Genomic DNA, 23676 nt, shown 5'->3' with positions numbered 1-23676 from the left:
GACAGCCAGGCTATGATTCCTATAGAAGCCTATAGAAAAAACTTTGCTGCCCCTTCATTCAATCTGCAGCAGAGCCGGGCAGCTTGATTGCTACAGATGGGATTTGCGTTGGACAGTCTTCTTTAAACATTTTCCATGAGTCTTCCACAAATAACTTGGGTAGAAATGCCCCATTTAACATCTTAAAGAGAACCTGCCATTTAGACTACCCCACCCAAAATAAAGGCTTAATTAAAAACTATGATTAAAAAGCATTGCCCTTATCCCAAATGGTTCCTTTCTATGGCTGCAATGTTAAAAAATCGTCAGTTTGTAAACCTGTATGTAAATCCTCTGGTGTGAATCCACTGATGGTAATGGGGTCCAGTATATGCAGTGTTTGCTGCGCTGCCCCGCTTCCTAGTTCCTGAGTGCCAGGTCTGGCTGATAGAACATGCTGCTATATGGAACGTTGAGAGAAAGCTCCGTTACATCTTTGGCCACTTCATGTCATGTGACCAGAGTGATGTCAGCTAAGGTCCTGTTGCATACATGAGGTAGAAGTTTCAACTGTATCACATGAAATCACAGCAGCCTCAATGGAGGCTCTGGGGGGTGGATTATAAGTCCATGGAGGCTGGTCTGATTTCATGTGATCACATACATTTATCGGGTAGATGTTTCAAATGTAACAAAACCTTAGATGACTTCACCCTGGTCACATGACGTGAAGTGGATAACTCTGGTAAGGACTTTAGTTGACATCACCCTGGTCAAATAACATGCTGGGAAGAGGCATGGGACATAGGGAAGAGTAGATCCCTCCCATCTACTCTTCCCTATGTCCCAGGCGTGCCCCAAAGCGGGGCACGCCTCCACTGATGCCAGGTAATATAAGATGAAGCTGATTTATGGTGATGTAATGGAAATAATTTTTATTTAAAAGAATGTGGTCAGTTAGATACTTAGGCTCTATGGGAACCCGTCACTACTTGTATATCTGACAGTGTGAAGACAGGTTCCCTTTCCAGGACATAACTTGCTGATTGTTGAAGGACATCACTGACGCTTCTTTCGTATGGATGTTTACGGTTTTTCCTGTAGATTTGAAAAGCATAGAAGTTTTTTATTTATTAGAGGGATTGTAGAGAACATGAGATTATCAAAAAATTATTACTACAATAAGTGAAGCCTATGAAAGAGATCACATGTTCATCCTTTAAGTCCCTTTTATCCCAGGTTATTCCTATGAAGTCAGAAAACGACAGTCTTGAAGAGAATCAGGGAATTGATTACCATTTTGCTATGAATGGAAAGTCCTTTGCCGTTATATTGGAACACTTTCAGGATCTGCTTCCAAAGGTTTGAGAGCTTCACATTTCCGCTATTCCTAACCAGTTACGCTGCCAGATATTCTTACTGATGCGTTGTTTTTCAGTTGGTATTACATGGTACAGTGTTTGCACGAATGGCACCTGATCAGAAGACTCAGCTTGTGGAGGAGTTGCAGAACGTCGAGTAAGTAATGCCATATCACCCATGGTTTTACACTTTCCTTTACTATGCTTACTATAGGAAATGTTTTGTTCACACAATTGCTGCCATGTGACTACTAGGGCTATGACGGCTAAGTCAGAGAAGGATATTTCTTCAGAACTCTAACCCTAGGTTTACGCTACATATGTGCGTGGTTGCTGTTTTGTTGTCTATGATGAACAGAATTACAACGAAAATGCTCTTATTTAAATTTAAATCAACTGGAACTAATTTTTACTCCACCAAACGGCTTCTGTATCTGTATTTACTCCCCATTGTTCTCCTGCAAAAGTGAAAAGCACTAACATTGGTAGAAAAATAAAATCAAAAAGCAAAAAAACCTCAAAACTATTTGCATATATCATAGTATATTTTATGATTTGCATCCTATGGCAGATTTCCTTTTTAGTTCCCTAAGTTGCTGAATGAAATCTAGATGCTGTAGCTGCTGTGACTCAGCTCCTACCCTGCCATTCTCCATAGAATTTCTATGGAATCTCATACCTTAGTAAACCCCCATCTAAGAATTCCATCTAGCTAGCAAAATAGACAAATTTTGGGATATAAATCGGTGACAGCAAGTGACACTTTGATCTAGGCACCATAACTGTGATAATTTTATGTGTTTTCAATGTTAGACTCCTTTCTAAATCGTCTTTTAAAATTAAGCCAATGAGCCAGAAGTGCTCTGAAGGGTGTTACCCAGAGCCTTCCAGTGCTGTAGCTTCACAGGCTTTCTCCCCCCTACCTCAGAAATTTCCCTTGCCTCTGCTTGATGTAATCTCACCGCAGCAAAGAAAGTTTCAGCACACGATAGTAAGGGGGAGGGGTGTTCCTGGACATTTTAATACCTTGTTTAGCTACAGCATAGAGGGTTTCTGGTAACATGCTCATAGTTCTTTTGACACATTAGCATAATCATAAAAGTTGATTTTTAGAAGGAAGGAGGCCATGGAAAACAAATATAAGATTACCACAGTCACAGTATCTGTATCTATGAGTAAGTGTCCCTGGTTTATAATGCTTGATTTTGATGGTAGATTTTCTTTATAAATTTGCTATATTTTGTACCACTCTCCATATTGTTGTATATTTCAACTATATTTTTTCTTTAATTTTCCAGTTACTATGTTGGCATGTGTGGAGATGGAGCAAATGATTGTGGGGTATGTACTAAAACCTTTTGTTAATATATAATTTTTCAGAAATTGTTTGCAATGCACTTGTGAACTTAAAGGGAACCTACCACCACGAATCTACCTATAAAGGTAGATTGGGTGGTAGGTGGATGTAAGGGACGTGAGGATAGCTCTTTTTAGAGCTAATCCTCACGTCCCCGCTAACTTTTGGGAAACTTTATTGAGCTAATATGTAAATTTCATTATGCGGCTACACAGCGCGGCTACTCCACGCCCCAGTAGCCACATTACTCCTCCTAGCCTGTTGCGTGCGGCGCGCAGCTCCTCGTAGCTGCGCGCCCTCGTCCGTCATGATGGCGTTCTGCGCATTCGCAGAACGCCGGCTGAGCAGTCCCAACTCCGAGGCCGGAGCTACTGCGCATGCGCAGTAGCCGGCTTGTCGGACAAGGGCGCGCGAGCTACGCACGCAACAGGGTAGGAGGAGTAATGTGGCTACTGGGGCGTGGAGTAGCCGCGCTGTGTAGCCTTGTGCCGGCTACTCCACGCCCCAGTAGCCACATAACTAAATTTGCATATTAGGTCAATAAAGTTTCCCAAAAGTTAGCGGGTACGTGAGGATTAGCTCTAAAAAGAGCTATCCTCACGTCCCTTACATCCACCTACCACCCGATCTACCTTTATAGGTAGATTCGTGGTGGTAGGTTCTCTTTAAAGGGGTATTCCGGGAATATAAACATCTGATACAAAACCCCATGATGATATAAATAAATGATTGTAACAAAACTTAATGTCATTAGTCAAAAATGGAGCTTAAATAGTTTGATTTTATGATTCACAAAATTTTATGCCCTCTCTAAAGTTATCACCAAGATGGCCGCCACTGGAAACTACAAGTCCTTAAGTTCTCAGGTTTTCTTGCTCTGTTACCATAGTAATGATGTGTAACTGCCATCACTAAAACACCGGCCATACTGGATGCACTGCAACCAACCGACTACAGCCAAACATAGTAATGATCACATGACCTGCCCAGGCAGGTACAGGACATGTGATGTGGACATGTGACCAGCATGGGAGCCCGTGAACTAGACCAGTGTACACACTATGACATAAGGTGCTTGATCGTTATTTGTTGATGATATGTGACCAGCAGCAGCTTCTGTCCTGGACCGAGCAGAGGAAATTAACTGATTAAAGGGCCAGTAGCATTTTAACTCTTCATTACAGTCTATGTCACCAGCATTTTTCTGCTAACAGGAGCAAAATTTTAAATAACAACTAATTACATATAGGCTTATATTTTAAGGACCCATTTGTATATGAATTATGCTGATTCCTGGAATACCCCTTTAATTCAAGTAACGTTAATAGAAAGTATTGTAATAATTTGGATACATGTGGCTTTACGTTACTGCATTAGGCCGTTTTCACAGGGCAAATTTTGAGTCCAATTTTAAAAGACTGGCCCTAAGATTTCTGATATAAAGTTTTTGTTTTATTATGGACTTACACATGAAATCGCGCCACAATGATTTTTTGGGGGATAATCCTTGCTACTCGGTTATTTTGCAGGGTCTTTTCTAAGCTTGTTAATAAGGTTGTATAAAGCCAGGCTTTGTGTGTCTGGGCACCCTTACATGGGTTTCACTCTGTGTAACAGACATGTTACAGTTAGTGCTTGGCTACAGAAATGACAAATCTATGTGTTTGGATGTCATTGCTACACCAGGAAGTGTGGAGTGACAAGGGATCACAAGGCAAGTATGGGTTTTGATCATTCTTGTATTTTAGATCCTAGTCAATGAGTATCTTGAACCCCTCCAAAGATGACTTATTGTTGCTGTCATTTCCTATGTTAACAGGCACTAAAGAGAGCTCATGGAGGGATATCACTCTCTGAATTAGAGGCATCTGTGGCATCACCGTTCACCTCCAGGACTCCTAGCATTGCTTGTGTGCCAAACCTGATACGGTATACCCTATTGCTCATGTGTTTTCTAAAAGGGAAACATGATTTACAAATGTGTCTGACAGGTTCCCTTTAAGGTTTCGACCTGCTTGTACTCAATAGACAAAAACAATGGGTTAATTGGTTATGACGTGTTTGTTAATATATTAATCCCTAACATGAAAAAACATGAAATACAATTTATTATATTAGAAACATATGGCCGTATCAAAAATAAAATTATATGACACGTAGAAGGCAGTGGATCAAAAACAGAAATATTATAATAATAATTCTTTATTTATATAGCGCACACAGATTACGCAGCGCTGCACAAAGCATGACAAATTGGTCCCTGTCCCCATGGGGCTCACAATCTAAACAACCTAACAGTTTGTTGATAACTAGTGATGAGCGAGTATACTCGTCCGAGCTTGATGCTCGGTCGAGTATTAGCATACTCGGACCGGCTCGTTGCTCGGACGAGTATTTGCCCTGCTCGATAACGAGCATTTAATTTAAAAAAAAAAAGTGAAGAATAGTAAAAAGATACAATTAAAACATTTAATTTAATTGTTTAATTGAAGAAAACAGTGAAAGAACACAGTGCAGAACAGATTGCAGATGTTCGGGAACATCTGCAATCTGTTCCGGAGACACGCGTGCAGAACGGTGTTCTCCGCAATAGTATTTGAAGAACAATATGTGTGAAGAACACATTACAGATGTTTGGCAACATCTGCAAGTTGTTCTCTACACATATTGTTCTTCAAATACTATTGCGGAAAACACCGTTCTGCACGGGTGTCTCCGGAGCAGATCGCAGATGTCCCGGAGACACGCGTGCAGAACGGTGTTCTCCGCAATAGTATTTGAAGAACAATATGTGTGAAGAACACATTACAGATGTTTGGCAACATCTGCAAGTTGTTCTCTACACATATTGTTCTTCAAATACTATTGCGGAGAACACCGTTCTGCACGCGTGTCTCCGGAACAGATCGCAGATGTCCCGGAGACACGCGTGCAGAATGGTGTTCTCCGCAATAGTATTTGAAGAACAATATGTGTGAAGAACAACTTGCAGATGTTTCCAAACATCTGCAAGTTGTTCTTCACACATATTGTTCTTCAAATACTATTGCGGAGAACACCGTTCTGCACGCGTGTCTCCGGAACAGATTGCAGATGTTCCCGAACATCTGCAATCTGTTCTGCACTGTGTTATTTCACTGTGCTCGTTAAGTTTATAATTTTACTGAAAAATGCTCGGGTCTCCCATTGATTTCAATGGGGCTCGTTACTCGAAACGAGCACTCGAGCATCTGGAAATGTTCGGCTCGAGTAACGAGCACCCGAGCATTTTAGTGCTCGCTCATCTCTATTGATAACCTTTGTGGCTAAAATAGGCTCGACCCTGTTATTATGTATAAGGCTTCACATTTCATTTAGGAAGCAAACAAGCTGTAAAGTTTGCAATATATGTATTGTATATTTTTTTTTCTTTAAAACTAAATTGTATGTATCTAACTCTGTTCTCTATTGCAGGGAAGGACGTGCAGCGTTAATAACCTCATTCTGTGTCTTTAAATTCATGGCTCTGTACAGTATTATCCAGTACTTTACAGTTACTCTACTGTATTCTGTGAGTATTGTACTAAAACTTCTACTAATACTGGCAGATTATCACCAAATAAATAAAAGAAAAAAAAATTACAATTCTTCTTTTCTTGCTCAGATACTCAGCAACTTGGGAGACTCCCAGTTTCTCTTCATAGACCTGGCAATAATCTTAGTGGTGGTGTTTACAAGTAAGTATCTCAGCTTTTTGCATTTTTTGGTTGTATGCTTTTTTTTTATTGATTTTGTCCTAGGAATAGCGCAGCCTCTCTATTTGTTTACTAATGAGCACCGTGCTGGTACTGTGCAGTGTCATCAAAAGGGTTGTCCGGGTCAGACTTCTACTCCTCCTCTGCACATTGCTAACTACCTATAGGATACCATGTTCGATAATATTTTTTTTATATAGGGCCATTCCGGAGTGCTTTACAAATCAATATATTGGGATTTTTGTACCTGCAGTAAAATCTGCAGGTACATTGGGGCATGCAGCATCATGGGCATAGGCCTAAACGCTAGGCAGAAAAAAGGTCTAATGGTCTTCAGTTTGTGCAACAGCAGTAGGAGCTAAAAAAAAAATTGTCAAAATAAAAATGCCACCAACATGTTCTGAACCCCAGAAAAACACAGCAAGTTCCTGGAAAAAGACAAAATACAAAGCAGATCTGTGTCCTACAATGTAGCAACAAGTACAAATATGCCAATTTCTTGTTCTAACATTGTAGAGGCAGCGCCTTGGGAAGTCCCTTAACCCCTTCCCGACCTTTGACGTAATAGTACTGCATCGCGGGAGGTGCGTTCCCGCAAAATGCAGTACTATTACGTCATGTTTTTGGCCCCGGCTCCTGAACCGAGCCGGGGCCAGAAGCTGCGGGTGTCGGCTATATATTATAGCCGACACCTGCCTCTAACACCCGGAGTCGCGCTGACCGCGGCGTGTTAGGGGGAATTTAAAGTGAATCGGACCCCCCCGCGGCGCTTACCGGGGGGGTCCGCTATTCCGATCGCAGCCCCGGGACTGCTGGTGCCCGGGGCTGCGCAATCTCCTTCCTGTAGCCGGGTCCGTGCCTTCTGACAGGACCCGGCTGTAACACACTGAACATGCGCAGCATGTAATACATCTGTATTACACTGTGTAATGTGAAGAATGAGGGATAAAAAATAGGAAACACGGAGGATGGCGCCTCGGGTGATAACGTTTGGTAAGCGTTGGTAGTTTGAATGAAGAATAGAGGGTGCTCACCTGGTTTATTCTTGGTTTTTAGGCATGTATATTAGAGTACGGTCCAAGTGTTCCAGGCGATGAAGTATCAGATGGTGGTTATCCTTTGTGGAGTTTTAGGTATCTATATAGGTTTCTAAATCGGTTTCTGACAGGTACAATTCTAGGGTTCGTTATACCAAATATGCAGCTACCACAACTCTAAAGGGCCGGGATCCCAATAGGGTCCGGAGAGATAATAGGAAGAAATTTGCAAAAAGGAGAGTTCACGTGGAGCGCTATTGGAAATAACTTACCCAAATTTGAAATATACCAATGTTGAAACCAAATAAAGATTTATCAAAGAATTTTAATATTATTTTCTTAAAAAACAGATAAAAAATAAATAAATAAATCTTACAAAGTCCAAATGACGCGTTTCGGGTCGCAGACCCTTTCTCAAATACAGGACATATATGAATAATCAGATCAATAATGCAGTCTTTAAATACAAAATGAGTGTGTACTTACAATTGCCATGCTGTGCGGTGAATGGGTAGGGAAATGGCGCGATAAGCGGGTTTTTGGCGCGCTGACGGCCCGGAGCCGGGCGACGCATGCGCAGAAAATTTGTGTTGAAGGATGTTGCCGGAGTTACCGGAAGTAAAGCGTGGTGAGTGGTAGTCTTGACAACGGAGCATGCGCTCTCGCAGCTCCTGGTATGTAATGTTACGCGCAAAACAATAAATGTTAAGCAAGTAATCTATGCGCATGTCAGGATTTATCGTTAGTTAAAGGGTGGGGGGCACAAAAAATTAGCTTTAGATAAATAATGAACAGAATAGAGAATAATAAAGGTTGGCACGATCTGGGGTAATTAAAATAACATTGGGCTGATGTCGGAATAATATACTTTTGGTAATAGGAGTTTCCAAGTAGTTATAATACTGGGACTAATATAAACATTAATTTAGGAATAAATAATCAATATCAATTCACAGAATAATTAATTAAATAAATAAATGTAAGAGTAAAATGAGTACCAAACCGTAAATACATAAATAAATAATTAATACATAGTAAAAAATCTCATGAATGGTGAGAGGACTATGTTAAAAAAGGATATTATCAAAATTAAGAAGAAGGTGATAAAAAATTTTGTATAGTAACATATATAAATGCATAATAATAAGTACATGCAAAAAAATTTTGTATCCATATATATTCATATTCATATTCAAATACACTCAAGATTAGAAAGTATTGGATTATGATGAGATGGCCGGAGGGTAAGATAATATTTGTCTCAGAATACATTTTCTAGGCTTTCGTTTAATCCTGTGGGTGTCAGGCATTGTAATTTAAATATCCAAAACATTTCTCTTTTTTTCAGGTAGTTAAATCTCTGAGGTGTATTGGATTTTATGTGCTCAATGGGTGTGATGTTGAAATCACTCATGTTGCAACTGTGATGGGTGGCTGCATGGCGTGAGACACTATGTAGAGCAAAACCTTTTTCTATGTTTTGTCTATGTTTGTTAAGTCTCTCCCTCAATGGTTGAATGGTGCGTCCAATGTACTGAAGCTTACACTTGCATTCCAACAAGTATATAATGTATTTAGAGCTACAATTGAGGAAGCTCTTAATAGGGTAAACTTCTCTAGTGACTGTAGACATAAAGTCCCTTCGTCTATGTGTGATCGAGTCGCAGCATTTGCAACGATTGTGACCGCATTTGTAACTTCCTAATAATTTGGGAAAGAAAGAAGATTGCACATTAGTAGTGGCTACTTCCGGCCGAAGGCGGCTAGGTGCCAAAATATTCTTCAGGGTTTCTGACCTTCTGAAGGTAACTTGTGGTTTTTTGGGAATAGATTCCCTCAGATAGGGGTCGTGCATAAGAATTTCCCAATTTTTATTTAGGATTGCGCGGATCCTTTGACTGTCAGTTGAGAAAGTCGTTATGAAGTTGACGTTATGGGGATTTTTGTTCGTGTCTTTATTTTTAGGAACTAGACAAGTTTCTTGTGAAAGGGCTCCTGCTTTCTTGACAGCTGTTTGGATGAGAGAAGTGGGATATTTCTTTGCTTTAAAACGTTTAGTTAAAATGGCACTCTGATCAACATAGTCTTTATCGTCCGTACAATTTCGCCGAATTCTCTTATATTGTCCATAGGGTACGTTTGTGAGCCATTTTTTAAAATGACTACTGCTAAAATCTAAAAAACTGTTGCTATCAACTTGCTTAAAAAACGTTTTTGTTTTGATGTCCCCGTCTGGAGTGTGGAAGACGACAACATCTAAAAATTCGGCATTATTCTTGGTAATATTACAGGTAAAATGAAGACCCCAGGAATTCTCATTGATGTCTTTGATAAAATTCATAGCCTCTTCTTCCGTACCATTCCAAATAATAAAAATGTCATCAATAAATCTTTTATAGAAATAGCAGTGTGAGTAGGATGTATGTTGGTAGATGACCTGTTCTTCAAAAAGTCCGACAAATATGTTCGCAAAGCTGGGGGCGAATTTACTCCCCATAGCTGTGCCACGTTTCTGTAAAAAAATCTTATTAACCCCTTAAGGACGCAGCCATTTTGTAGCTTAAGGCTCAGCCCGATTTTTTGGATTCTGACCTGCGTCTCTTTATATGGTTATAACTTTTGAACACTGTTACTTATCAAAGCGATTCTGAGATTGTTTTTTCCCCACATGTTGTACTTCATTTTAGTGGTAAATTTTGGCTGATAAGTTTTGCGTTTATTTACAAAAAAAAAGAAAATATGATAAATTTTTGGAAAAATTTGCCATTTTCGAAATTCAAAATCATTGCGTTTTCAGGCAGATCAATTTACCACCTAAATAAGTTGCTGAATAACATTTCCCATTTGTCTACTTTACATTTTCATAATTTCTGAAATGTTTGGATAATTTATTTTGATGTCACGCGGCTTACAAAAAGAATATTGCTTTTCCGGATTTTCAGAATTGACTATTTTGGGGATAAATACAGTTTGGAATGAAATTTTACATATTTAGCATCAAAACCCCCCTATATAACCAACCCATTTTCAAATCTGCACCCCTCAAGCTATCAGAAACAGCTTTTACGAAGATTGTTAACCCCTTGAGATCTTCATAGTAATTGAATCAAAATGGAGGTGAAATTTAGAATGGTCATATTGTTCCCTTATACGTTCATTTAGCCCTAAAATTTACACATTTCCAAAAGATAAAAAGAGAAAACCCACCATACAATTTGTTCTGCAATTTCTCCTGAGTACAAAGACCCCCCACATGTGGCTGTGACTTGTTTTATGGGGGCACAGCGAGGCGCAGAAGGGAAGGAGGGCGCTGCAGCTGCCAGGATTTTAGTTTCCTCATTGGCCCCTTTTGAAGGCTATAAAATTTTTGCTTTTTCGTTATTGGGGCCATGTGATGCCATTTTTTTTGCGGGATGAGATGCTTTTTCCAATGTTACCATTTTGGGGTTTGTATCACCTATTGTTGAAAATTTTCGAACTTTTTTTGAGGTCATGAGTAGAAAAGCATCAATTCTGTACTGGATTTTTTACTTCTTTTTTTTTTGGTGTTCACCGTATAGACTAATAATCATGTTATCTTTATTCTATGGGTTGATACGATTACGGGGATACCAGACATGAATATATTTTCTTACGTTTTACTAAATTTGTCAAACAAAACCCTAATGTGGGGAAAAATCGATCATTTATGTATTGCCGTCTTCCAAGTGGCATAACTTTGTTACTTTTTTGGCTACGGAGCTGGTTGATGGCTTGTTTTTTGCGGGACATGTTGTACTTTGCACCAGTATCATGTCGCAGTACATATGGTTTTTTGATCACATTTTATAGCATTTTTTGTGGGATTGAAAAGGTAAAAATCATAATTTTTGGAGGGTTTATAACAGTTTTTTTTTACGGCGTTTATCGTGGGGGTTCAATAATAATTTACTTTTATTCTACGGGTTGTTACGGACGCGGTGATACTATATATGTGGGGTTTGTCTTATGATTTAGACTTTTTTTTTGAGTTATATGTCTCTTTATATGTTTTGGGGGTTTGGGGCATTTTTAGTGATTTATTACTTTATTTTTTTATTGAATAACTTTTTTTTTTACTTTTTCACTTTTTTACCATGGGACATGAAGAAGCAATCATCTGATTGCTTCTTCATGCTAATATTCTGCAATACTGATGTATTGCAGAGTATTATCAGTGTCAGCCTATACACTTGCATAGGCTGGCACTGTGCCAGTAAGATGACGTCACAGACGCCATCTTACTGGCAATTCTTGCAGGTAACTCTGGGGTCCAGATCGGACCCCAGAGTTACTATAGCAACGATCGGCGCACCCCGAAAACGGTTCGGGGGGGCCGATCGTGGGGGAAAGAACCCCCAGCTGCATGTTAGATGCCGCGGTCGCGCTGACCGCGGCATTTAACGGGTTAAGCACCCGCGATCGGAGACAACTCCGATCGCGGGTGTTACACTGGGGTGCCGGCTATCAGTCACAGCCGGCACCCCGTCTTTCCCGATGCCGGTTCGGCTCAGATCTTGAGCTGAACCGGCATCAGCTCAGCGTCCGATATATCGGACGCTGAGCGCTAAGTCACTGCGCTCAGCGTCCGATATATCGGACGCTGAGCGTTAAGAGGTTAAGGAAGGTGAAGTAGTTGTGTTCAAGGATAAATTTAGTAGCCTGTAACAAAAAGTTGGCCTGTGCTTTACCTATTACGGGATCTTTATCTAAAAAGTGGGAGATGGCGTGTATTCCTAAATCATGTGGTATGTTGGTGTACAGTGATGATATGTCCATTGTAATGAATAAGAAGGAGTTATCCCATTTACGTGTGATTATTTGTTTGATTAAATCAGAAGTGTCAAGTAAGAATGCATCCAAAGATCTTACATATTTTTGCAGGTAGAGGTCGACATAATGTGACAGGTTAGAGGTCAGAGATTCTATGCCTGCAATAATTGGCCTCCCGGGGGGTTTTGTCTGATGTTTGTGTATTTTTGGTAAATGGTAAAAATGTGCAACGGCAGGTTCTTCAATCTTCAGGTATTGATGTTCTTTTTTATTTAAGATTCCAGAGGAGAGACCTTCGTCAAGAAGTCTATACAATTCTTTCTTAAATGTCGGAGTGGGATCGGTTTCAAGTTTGGAATAAAATTCAGTATCAGATAAAAGTCTCATTGCTTCTGTTACATAATCCGCCCTATTCTGTAGCACTATGCCTCCTCCCTTATCCGCTGACTTGATTACTAAGTCATCTATTGAGGACAGATTTTTTAGTGCAGTCCTTTCTTTTAGAGTAAGATTGCTCTTTTTGGGAGGTAATTTATTCTTGTCAGCTAGGGAGTACATATCATGAAATTCTGTTGAGACAAGAGTGTAAAACGTCTCAACGTAATTGCCCTTATGGTGTGATGGGTAGAAAGTTGATTTAGGTTTTAGGTTAGTGTGCACAGGGATCACCCTATCAGTACCGTCAGTCGTGTCTAGTACAATATCATTAGTATTGTGATGTGATTTTCCTTCTTTATTTTCACTAAGAAGATTAAAATGTCTTTTTAACGTTAAGTTCCTAATAAATCTGTTAAGGTCTATAAACAAATCAAATTCGTTAGAACGTTTGGTAGGGCAATATGATAGACCCTTCTGAAGTACTTTCGTCTCGTATGTAGACAAAGGGTGTGAGGATAGATTAAATATTTTTACAAGATCCGTATTCTCTTTTTCCTTTTTGTCTATTGGAGCTATGGTTTCAATTATCTGATTTTCTTGTTCTTTGGTGTCTCGATAAGAGAATCTTCCTCTGATGATGCTGTCCCTGTGTCTAGTTCTTCCTCCTCTTGTTCCTCTCTTACTGCATTTTTTCTTTTTAGGGAGAGGGGGGGTGCCGGGTATATTGTTTCCTTTAGAATTGGTTTTATTGCATATTGTTGTAATGGGAAATTCGTCATTTCCCCTGGAAGTCCTAAAAAAGATATGGTTTCGTTGAATGAAGGACCATCTAGGTTTTGTGAAGGTTCTATGGGTAATTTTATTACATTATTACTATTTAGAGGGGTATAGAATTGTTGTGGGGGGTCATCATTAGGACTACTAGGAGGAGGGCTATTATCGTGGATGGTGAGGATGGACTCATTCAATTCACTGGAGGGGAATTTCCCTGATGGTAGGTTGGGTTTAGGGTAATTGTTATTGGGAAGTGTGAGTTCGTCAAAGTTTAAGGCAGGTTTAGCTCCTGTGTTCAGTTTCGTATGAGTGACCTGTTTGTCTTGGGTAGTGGGCCCTATAGTCTTATGGTTCATGTTGAGAGTGGGTTTAATTAATCTGGCTGTGGGGGGGTCTTTTTTGGGGGGCCTTACACTGTACGTATTCCTGGTGTTAGTATTCGGGGTGATTCTGGGTTTAGTATTTTGGTATAGGTGAGGGGGTATGAATTCTTTTCTATGATATCTAGAACGAGTATTATTGGTATGCTCGTCAGTGCTAGGATTTCTATCCTTATTTTTGTTCTTAGTCCAGTATTTAATGTTTCCAGTGTTGAAATCATTTCTGTCTCTATCTAGTTTCCCCACTTTTTTCTCTAAAATATCTTTTTCGTACTGTTCTATGTTAAGTGTAAGTTTTTTATAAAGTTTGTTGTAAATAGTGCCTTGCTCAAAGGGTTGTAATTTGGATAAAATTTCTTCAATAACGGGTGTACAGTTTTTTGACAGTGACAAACGCTTAATACAGAGACATTTCAAAAGTGTAATGGAGCATTCATGTAATATATTGTCCCATTCTTTTATGAATAGAGGGTCATTCTTAAAAGCTGGTTCAGGGTGCAGACGTAGACCTCTCGGTATGATGTTTTCTGAGAGATAGGTATCCAAAAACAGTTTATCTAAATGGTGTTGAGATTCGGTCTTCATATGTTTCTCAAGGTCAAAGAATAAATGTTCTATATGTTTAGCATCAGGTTGTGGTTCACTTACAGTTTCACAAGTTTTGGTCCTTTCTTCCAACGTAGTTCTGGTGTAGAATGAGAAAGCTTGCTCTCTTTCTCGGAATCTTCTCTCAAATCTTGACATGTTTTCAACAAAGGGATCCGATATCACCCTGTCAGCCGAAGTAACCTCTGCGTTCCGTAGGTCCGAGTTTACAAGTAAACCGGAAAAAACTGAGGGTTGAGGGATAAAAAATAGGAAACACGGAGGATGGCGCCTCGGGTGATAACGTTTGGTAAGCGTTGGTAGTTTGAATGAAGAATAGAGGGTGCTCACCTGGTTTATTCTTGGTTTTTAGGCATGTATATTAGAGTACGGTCCAAGTGTTCCAGGCGATGAAGTATCAGATGGTGGTTATCCTTTGTGGAGTTTTAGGTATCTATATAGGTTTCTAAATCGGTTTCTGACAGGTACAATTCTAGGGTTCGTTATACCAAATATGCAGCTACCACAACTCTAAAGGGCCGGGATCCCAATAGGGTCCGGAGAGATAATAGGAAGAAATTTGCAAAAAGGAGAGTTCACGTGGAGCGCTATTGGAAATAACTTACCCAAATTTGAAATATACCAATGTTGAAACCAAATAAAGATTTATCAAAGAATTTTAATATTATTTTCTTAAAAAACAGATAAAAAATAAATAAATAAATCTTACAGACAAAGTCCAAATGACGCGTTTCGGGTCGCAGACCCTTTCTCAAATACAGGACATATATGAATAATCAGATCAATAATGCAGTCTTTAAATACAAAATGAGTGTGTACTTACAATTGCCATGCTGTGCGGTGAATGGGTAGGGAAATGGCGCGATAAGCGGGTTTTTGGCGCGCTGACGGCCCGGAGCCGGGCGACGCATGCGCAGAAAATTTGTGTTGAAGGATGTTGCCGGAGTTACCGGAAGTAAAGCGTGGTGAGTGGTAGATGACTTAGTAATCAAGTCAGCGGATAAGGGAGGAGGCATAGTGCTACAGAATAGGGCGGATTATGTAACAGAAGCAATGAGACTTTTATCTGATACTGAATTTTATTCCAAACTTGAAACCGATCCCACTCCGACATTTAAGAAAGAATTGTATAGACTTCTTGACGAAGGTCTCTCCTCTGGAATCTTAAATAAAAAAGAACATCAATACCTGAAGATTGAAGAACCTGCCGTTGCACATTTTTACCATTTACCAAAAATACACAAACATCAGACAAAACCCCCCGGGAGGCCAATTATTGCAGGCATAGAATCTCTGACCTCTAACCTGTCACATTATGTCGACCTCTACCTGCAAAAATATGTAAGATCTTTGGATGCATTCTTACTTGACACTTCTGATTTAATCAAACAAATAATCACACGTAAATGGGATAACTCCTTCTTATTCATTACAATGGACATATCATCACTGTACACCAACATACCACATGATTTAGGAATACACGCCATCTCCCACTTTTTAGATAAAGATCCCGTAATAGGTAAAGCACAGGCCAACTTTTTGTTACAGGCTACTAAATTTATCCTTGAACACAACTACTTCACCTTCCTTAATAAGATTTTTTTACAGAAACGTGGCACAGCTATGGGGAGTAAATTCGCCCCCAGCTTTGCGAACATATTTGTCGGACTTTTTGAAGAACAGGTCATCTACCAACATACATCCTACTCACACTGCTATTTCTATAAAAGATTTATTGATGACATTTTTATTATTTGGAATGGTACGGAAGAAGAGGCTATGAATTTTATCAAAGACATCAATGAGAATTCCTGGGGTCTTCATTTTACCTGTAATATTACCAAGAATAATGCCGAATTTTTAGATGTTGTCGTCTTCCACACTCCAGACGGGGACATCAAAACAAAAACGTTTTTTAAGCAAGTTGATAGCAACAGTTTTTTAGATTTTAGCAGTAGTCATTTTAAAAAATGGCTCACAAACGTACCCTATGGACAATATAAGAGAATTCGGCGAAATTGTACGGACGATAAAGACTATGTTGATCAGAGTGCCATTTTAACTAAACGTTTTAAAGCAAAGAAATATCCCACTTCTCTCATCCAAACAGCTGTCAAGAAAGCAGGAGCCCTTTCACAAGAAACTTGTCTAGTTCCTAAAAATAAAGACACGAACAAAAATCCCCATAACGTCAACTTCATAACGACTTTCTCAACTGACAGTCAAAGGATCCGCGCAATCCTAAATAAAAATTGGGAAATTCTTATGCACGACCCCTATCTGAGGGAATCTATTCCCAAAAAACCACAAGTTACCTTCAGAAGGTCAGAAACCCTGAAGAATATTTTGGCACCTAGCCGCCTTCGGCCGGAAGTAGCCACTACTAATGTGCAATCTTCTTTCTTTCCCAAATTATTAGGAAGTTACAAATGCGGTCACAATCGTTGCAAATGCTGCGACTCGATCACACATAGACGAAGGGACTTTATGTCTACAGTCACTAGAGAAGTTTACCCTATTAAGAGCTTCCTCAATTGTAGCTCTAAATACATTATATACTTGTTGGAATGCAAGTGTAAGCTTCAGTACATTGGACGCACCATTCAACCATTGAGGGAGAGACTTAACAAACATAGACAAAACATAGAAAAAGGTTTTGCTCTACATAGTGTCTCACGCCATGCAGCCACCCATCACAGTTGCAACATGAGTGATTTCAACATCACACCCATTGAGCACATAAAATCCAATACACCTCAGAGATTTAACTACCTGAAAAAAAGAGAAATGTTTTGGATATTTAAATTACAATGCCTGACACCCACAGGATTAAACGAAAGCCTAGAAAATGTATTCTGAGACAAATATTATCTTACCCTCCGGCCATCTCATCATAATCCAATACTTTCTAATCTTGAGTGTATTTGAATATGAATATGAATATATATGGATACAAAATTTTTTTGCATGTACTTATTATTATGCATTTATATATGTTACTATACAAAATTTTTTATCACCTTCTTCTTAATTTTGATAATATCCTTTTTTAACATAGTCCTCTCACCATTCATGAGATTTTTTACTATGTATTAATTATTTATTTATGTATTTACGGTTTGGTACTCATTTTACTCTTACATTTATTTATTTAATTAATTATTCTGTGAATTGATATTGATTATTTATTCCTAAATTAATGTTTATATTAGTCCCAGTATTATAACTACTTGGAAACTCCTATTACCAAAAGTATATTATTCCGACATCAGCCCAATGTTATTTTAATTACCCCAGATCGTGCCAACCTTTATTATTCTCTATTCTGTTCATTATTTATCTAAAGCTAATTTTTTGTGCCCCCCACCCTTTAACTAACGATAAATCCTGACATGCGCATAGATTACTTGCTTAACATTTATTGTTTTGCGCGTAACATTACATACCAGGAGCTGCGAGAGCGCATGCTCCGTTGTCAAGACTACCACTCACCACGCTTTACTTCCGGTAACTCCGGCAACATCCTTCAACACAAATTTTCTGCGCATGCGTCGCCCGGCTCCGGGCCGTCAGCGCGCCAAAAACCCGCTTATCGCGCCATTTCCCTACCCATTCACCGCACAGCATGGCAATTGTAAGTACACACTCATTTTGTATTTAAAGACTGCATTATTGATCTGATTATTCATATATGTCCTGTATTTGAGAAAGGGTCTGCGACCCGAAACGCGTCATTTGGACTTTGTAAGATTTATTTATTTATTTTTTATCTGTTTTTTAAGAAAATAATATTAAAATTCTTTGATAAATCTTTATTTGGTTTCAACATTGGTATATTTCAAATTTGGGTAAGTTATTTCCAATAGCGCTCCACGTGAACTCTCCTTTTTGCAAATTTCTTCCTAATGTGAAGAATAGCTTGAACAAGCGATTTGTGGATCGCTTCTTCAAGCTTACCTGTAAAAGTAAATAAAAAAAGTTAAAAACATTAAAAACATTTTTGAATAAAAATAATTAAATAAAGTTAAAGTCCCCTAAACACAAATATTCCCTATACACATGCAATAAAGGGAGAAAAACACAAAATCGCCAAAAACCCCCACATATTGGTATTGTCGCGTCCGTAACAATCCGTACAATAACTCAGAAACATTATTGGACCCGCTCGGTGAACGCTATAAAAACAAAACCCGAAAAACACGCCAAAAATGTAAATTTTTCATAAAATCTCTGCACAAAAATGTTCTAAAAAGTGATCAAAAAAAGTTATGTGCGCCAAAATGGTACCACTGAAAAGAACAACTCAACACGTAAAAAAAATAAGCCCTAAACTAGCTCTGTCAACCAAAAAATATTAAAGTTACGTCTCCGAAAATATGGCGATGCAAAAACAAATGAGATTTCTTCTATATTAGTTTTTATCCAGTAAAATTGTAAAAAATAAATGAAAAACTATATAAATGAGATATCACCGTAATCGTCGTGATCTGTAGAATAAAGATAATATAGTATTTTTAGTGTACGGTGTACGACCCCCAAAATATACAAAAAGAAAGGAAACCAAAATTTTCTTTTCACCCATACATTCAAGAGTTAATAAAATCTCATCAATAAGCTAATGACCCACTAAAATGAAGTATTTGCAAAGTGCATCTCATGTCGCAAAAAATAAGCCCTTATATGTCCAAATTGCCAAAAAAATAAAGATTGTATAGCCAATAAAAAGTGACAATGCATAATCTGCTCTGAATGGCGCAGCTTCCCTTCCATGCCCTGGCGTGTGCCCATACAGCAGGTTACCACCACATATGGGGTATTGTTATACGCGGGAGGGATTGGGTATCAAATTTTGTGGAGCGTTTTGGTATTTTATCCACTGAAAATTTGAAAATTTTTTGAAAAACACATTCATTTAGCCAAAAAAATTTCCCTTTCAAATTTTGTTTTAACCCCTGTAAAACAATTAAAGGGTTAACAAACTTCATAAAAGTTGTTTTACGTACGTTGAGGGGTGTAGTTTCTATAATGGGGTAATTTATGGGGTTTTACTTTTATTTAGGTCTCTCAAAGTGATTTGAAACCTGAGCAGGTCCCTTAATAGCAGGATTTTGCGTTTTTTATGAAAATGTGAAAAATCGCACCTAACGTTCAAAGCCCCATAACATCCTACAAAAATAAGAGTATGCATAAAAAACCATGTCCACATAAAGAAGACATTCGGTGAATGTTAGTTATTAAGTATTTTTGCTGTTATGACTATGTATGGAAAAAGTAGAACATTTTGAAGTTTGAAAATCAAGAATTTTTCCAAATTTTCACCAAATATCTGATTTTCTCATAAATAAATGCAAAACATACCACCAAAATTTTTCAACTAACATGAAGTACAATGTGTCACAAGAAAACTATTTTAAAATCACTTGGATATGTTAAAGAAGTTATAACCACTTATAGTGACACAGGGCAGATTTGAAAAAATGGGCCGTGTCAGGAAGGTGAAAAGTGGCTTCAGCGTTAAGGGGTTAAAGGACACCTATCATTAGGTCTCTGTCACTTGTCCTGTCACTACTACCTGTTGGAGCAGCCCCCAAGGATTCCATCCCAGCCTTTATCTAGTCATTCATACATTAATCATTCTAAAATCATCTTTTCTTTCTTATGTAAATGAGGGTGGGCACATGAAGAGAGACAGTGATGTCTCACTCCTAAAGGCAGACCCATACCCATGATGCAGTGTGCCCCAATGTTAGAATGAGAACACATTCCTTTAAAGTCTTTTTGTTTGCTCTCTCTCCTCAACAATTGTACTGTTGTGCCCTAGTCATAGGACCCACACCAGTAATATATACACTTTAATGGAGTATTAAAAACTGTGTCCTTTGTTCCAGTTTAGATAAGTTGTACATGGAGATGGCTTATAATGGTCTTTCTTTTTCAGTGAGTTTAAACCCAGCCTGGAAAGATTTGGTAGCACAAAGACCTCCATCTGGTCTCATCTCAGGAGCTCTTCTTTTTTCTGTCCTTTCCCAAATCTTGATTTGCTTGACATTCCAGACCATGGCTTTCATATTGGTAAAACAAGAGCCTTGGTACGAGGTCTGGACCCCCAGCAGCAAGTGAGTAAATCCTGATGGTAAACAAATCTGAGAACTGTTCATCCATTCTCTCTTCTTTATAAATATATATATTTTTTGCCCCTTTTCAGTGCATGTAATGTTTCCATGGATGACCACCACCATAATAACACCGGACATGATGAGCACAACATCAGCAACTATGAAAACACCACACTTTTCTTTGTGTCCAGCTTCCAGTACCTCGTTGTGGCCGTTATCTTCTCAAAGGGGAAACCTTTCCGCCAGCCATGTTACAAAAACTGTATGTGTTCCACGTACATTGTGCATATCTATGTTTCATGTTTTTTTTTGGAAAATTGTATTCTATATTGTGTTCTATAAGTGTTTCTCATCATTTTCGAGGCAGGTGTCATGTAGTGACAAAAATTCAGTACCCTGAATGATAACTATTCTGCTCCTCTGTGTGTGTGTGTGTGTATGATATATATTTTTTAGACCAATGATACACTATAGCAGTAATGGTGAACCTTTTTAGAGCCTCAGTGCCCGAACTTCAACTAAAAGCAACTTATTTATTGCAAAGTGCCAGCGCAGCAATTTAAAGGAAACCTACCATTTCAGATCATCGGTGTAAGCTGTAAACACCGAGCACCAGCTCAGGGTGAGCTGGTGCCGGTGCTTAGTTTCGTTAGTGTTATAAACCACGGTATCGCGGTTTTAACACTTTTTAAACTTTATAGCAGAAACTGCTTCGGCGCTGCGTGCTATAAAGTTTAAAAAGTGTTAAAACCGCGATACCGCGGTTTATAACACTAACGAAACTAAGCACCGGCACCAGCTCACCCTGAGCTGGTGCTCGGTGTTTACAGCTTACACCGACGATCTGAAATGGTAGGTTTCCTTTAAAGGGAACGAATCTACCTATAAAGGTAGATCAGGTGGTAGGTGGATGTATGGGACGTGAGGATAGCCCTTTTTAGAGCTAATCCTCACGTCCCCGCTAGCGTCACATAAACTTTATTGCCCTAATATGTTAATTTGATTAAGCGGCTACCGGGGCGTGGAGTAGCCGGACACGAGGCTACACGGCACGGCTACTCCACGCCCCAGTAGCTGCTTTCCCCCGCCTACCCTGTGATCTTCGGCGCGCAGCTCCTGGCAGCTGCGCGCCCTCGTCCGAGAAGCCGGAGTTCTGCGCATGCGCAGTAACTCCGGCCAAGATGCGCGATCTCGGGAACGAGGCCGGAGTTACTGCGCATGCGCAGAACTCCGGCTTCTCGGACGAGGGCGCGCAGCTGCCAGGAGCTGCGCGCCGAAGATCACAGGGTAGGCGGGGGAAAGCAGCTACTGGGGCGTGGAGCAGCCGCGCCGTGTAGCCTCGTGTCCGGCTACTCCACGCCCCGGTAGCCGCTTAATTAAATTAACATATTAGGGCAATAAAGTTTGTGACGCTAGCGGGGACGTGAGGATTAGCTCTAAAAAGGGCTATCCTCACGTCCCATACATCCACCTACCACCCGATCTACCTTTATAGGTAGATTCGTGGTGGTAGGTGCCCTTTAAGCAGTAATGTATTTCTCCTTGTTCATTGACAACTTTCAAACCTTCAGCCTCCTAAGGACACCAACACAGTTGAAAGGAGGAGGGGAAATTCATCTATCATTGTAGGAAGATTCTGCAGGAAGATTCTTTGAGTCCTGGCTGGTGAACTTCATGCTGGGGTGATGGCCTGGGTGCCCACAGAGAGGGCTCCGAGTGCCGCCTCTGGCACCTGTGCCAAAGGTTCGCCACCACTGCACTATAGCATTATTGCTCCATCAAGGCAGTCAATGCTATTACTCTCAATATAAAGTAATTGTGTCCTTCTTATTGTGTCCTTCATGTGAAATAAAGTAGGCTCATGTATGGAACCCGCACATTGTTATAGGAGCAATTTAGAACTGTCTTTACATCTAGATGGTTTACTTAAAGGATCTTGGTTGCTGTCACAGTCAGGACTTGTCATTGATGATGGTGAATCAGAGAACTAATACCTGGATTTTCTTTGAAACGATGCAACGCTAGTATGAAGTTTTTCTGTTATTTTTCGAAAGAATATATATTTTTTTCTCATCATGGTTATTCCTGACAGTCTAATTGTTTTGACATTATAGAGGCCCCTCTCCTGCCAAAATGTTAACAATTATTTGTGAATGTAGAGGAAATGGCATAAGAACTGTACAATGGGGCAGAGTTCCCTTAAAATAATCGATTCCTAAAGACAAGTCTTTACTATAAACTTGTCTCTCATTTCTCCTTTTAGATCTTTTTGTAATCTCCGTATTGGCTCTTTATGCCTTAATATTCTTCTTCTTGCTGTATCCCACTGAAGCTGTCGACAAAGCCTTTGAGGTAAGAAGAAGATTAATCACCCTTTATTAAAGTTGACTACATTTTCCCTGTGAGTGTTTAAAAGTCTGTTTTCTTCACATCTTCTTGCAGTTGGTCTGTGTTCCATACCAATGGCGTCTTGTAATGGTCTTCATCATTGTTGGCAATGCCCTTGCTTCCATTTTTGTTGAGGTAAGTTCTGGGAATAGTTTAATATGAGAAAGGCTTATGATATTTTACCTTTTGGCATACTTGTTAAACAACTGTGCTGGGGGAATTAAAGTGTAACCAGATTTTCATATTCTTTTCATTTGTTGAGGGAACTGGTTGAACTTGTTTTGTACTGTATTTTATTCAAGAACGATATTCCCATCTTAACTTATTTGCTACCCTCTACCCCATTGGTACTTTAAGTTAATTGCTGACTGTTATAGAATGTCAATTTACCGTACTTTGAGGTGCTTAAAATCCTATATGGACCTGGTGCACTACACAAAGTATTTATAAAGTTGTATAATAGAAATTTGTGTGCCTAAAATGACATATCATGAACGGCAAACTATGTATATGCCTATGGACTATTGTATTTTAATCTTTGTGTACTTCTGAAGTAGATGGCGATTTAGGGTCACCAAAGTGTTTCTAGAAATAGACAGGTCCATGTGTTGTAATCCAAACAAAGGAGCATTGATTTGGCAGGCATCACATATAAAATTTAATGCGCCAATGAAAAGTGCGAATACGTATCTTACTAAATGTTATTTGAAATCAACCACTGAAAAAAAAATATACAAATACTCACCTCCACTCCTCTTCACCTTGATCCCTG

At 39.2% G+C, this 23676-nt stretch overlaps 1 protein-coding gene across 2 annotated transcripts in view; it reads left to right on the top strand.

Moving 5' to 3' along the window:
- The window catches only part of ATP13A3 (ATPase 13A3), a 72744-nt gene that overhangs the window by 37654 nt on the left and 11414 nt on the right, over positions 1 to 23676 (top strand). For both annotated transcript variants that reach the window (XM_072142640.1, XM_072142639.1), the window contains exons 22-31: positions 1219 to 1341; positions 1418 to 1497; positions 2639 to 2681; positions 4517 to 4626; positions 6151 to 6247; positions 6341 to 6413; positions 20339 to 20516; positions 20606 to 20778; positions 22780 to 22868; positions 22959 to 23039. In XM_072142640.1, coding sequence (XP_071998741.1) covers positions 1219 to 1341; positions 1418 to 1497; positions 2639 to 2681; positions 4517 to 4626; positions 6151 to 6247; positions 6341 to 6413; positions 20339 to 20516; positions 20606 to 20778; positions 22780 to 22868; positions 22959 to 23039 — 1047 coding nt within the window. The remainder of the gene's footprint in view (positions 1 to 1218; positions 1342 to 1417; positions 1498 to 2638; positions 2682 to 4516; positions 4627 to 6150; positions 6248 to 6340; positions 6414 to 20338; positions 20517 to 20605; positions 20779 to 22779; positions 22869 to 22958; positions 23040 to 23676) is intronic.

Source organism: Engystomops pustulosus, chromosome 3, assembly GCF_040894005.1.
Source record: "Engystomops pustulosus chromosome 3, aEngPut4.maternal, whole genome shotgun sequence".
Lineage (NCBI taxonomy): Eukaryota > Metazoa > Chordata > Amphibia > Anura > Leptodactylidae > Engystomops > Engystomops pustulosus.
This window is presented reverse-complemented; position numbering and strand designations above follow the sequence as displayed.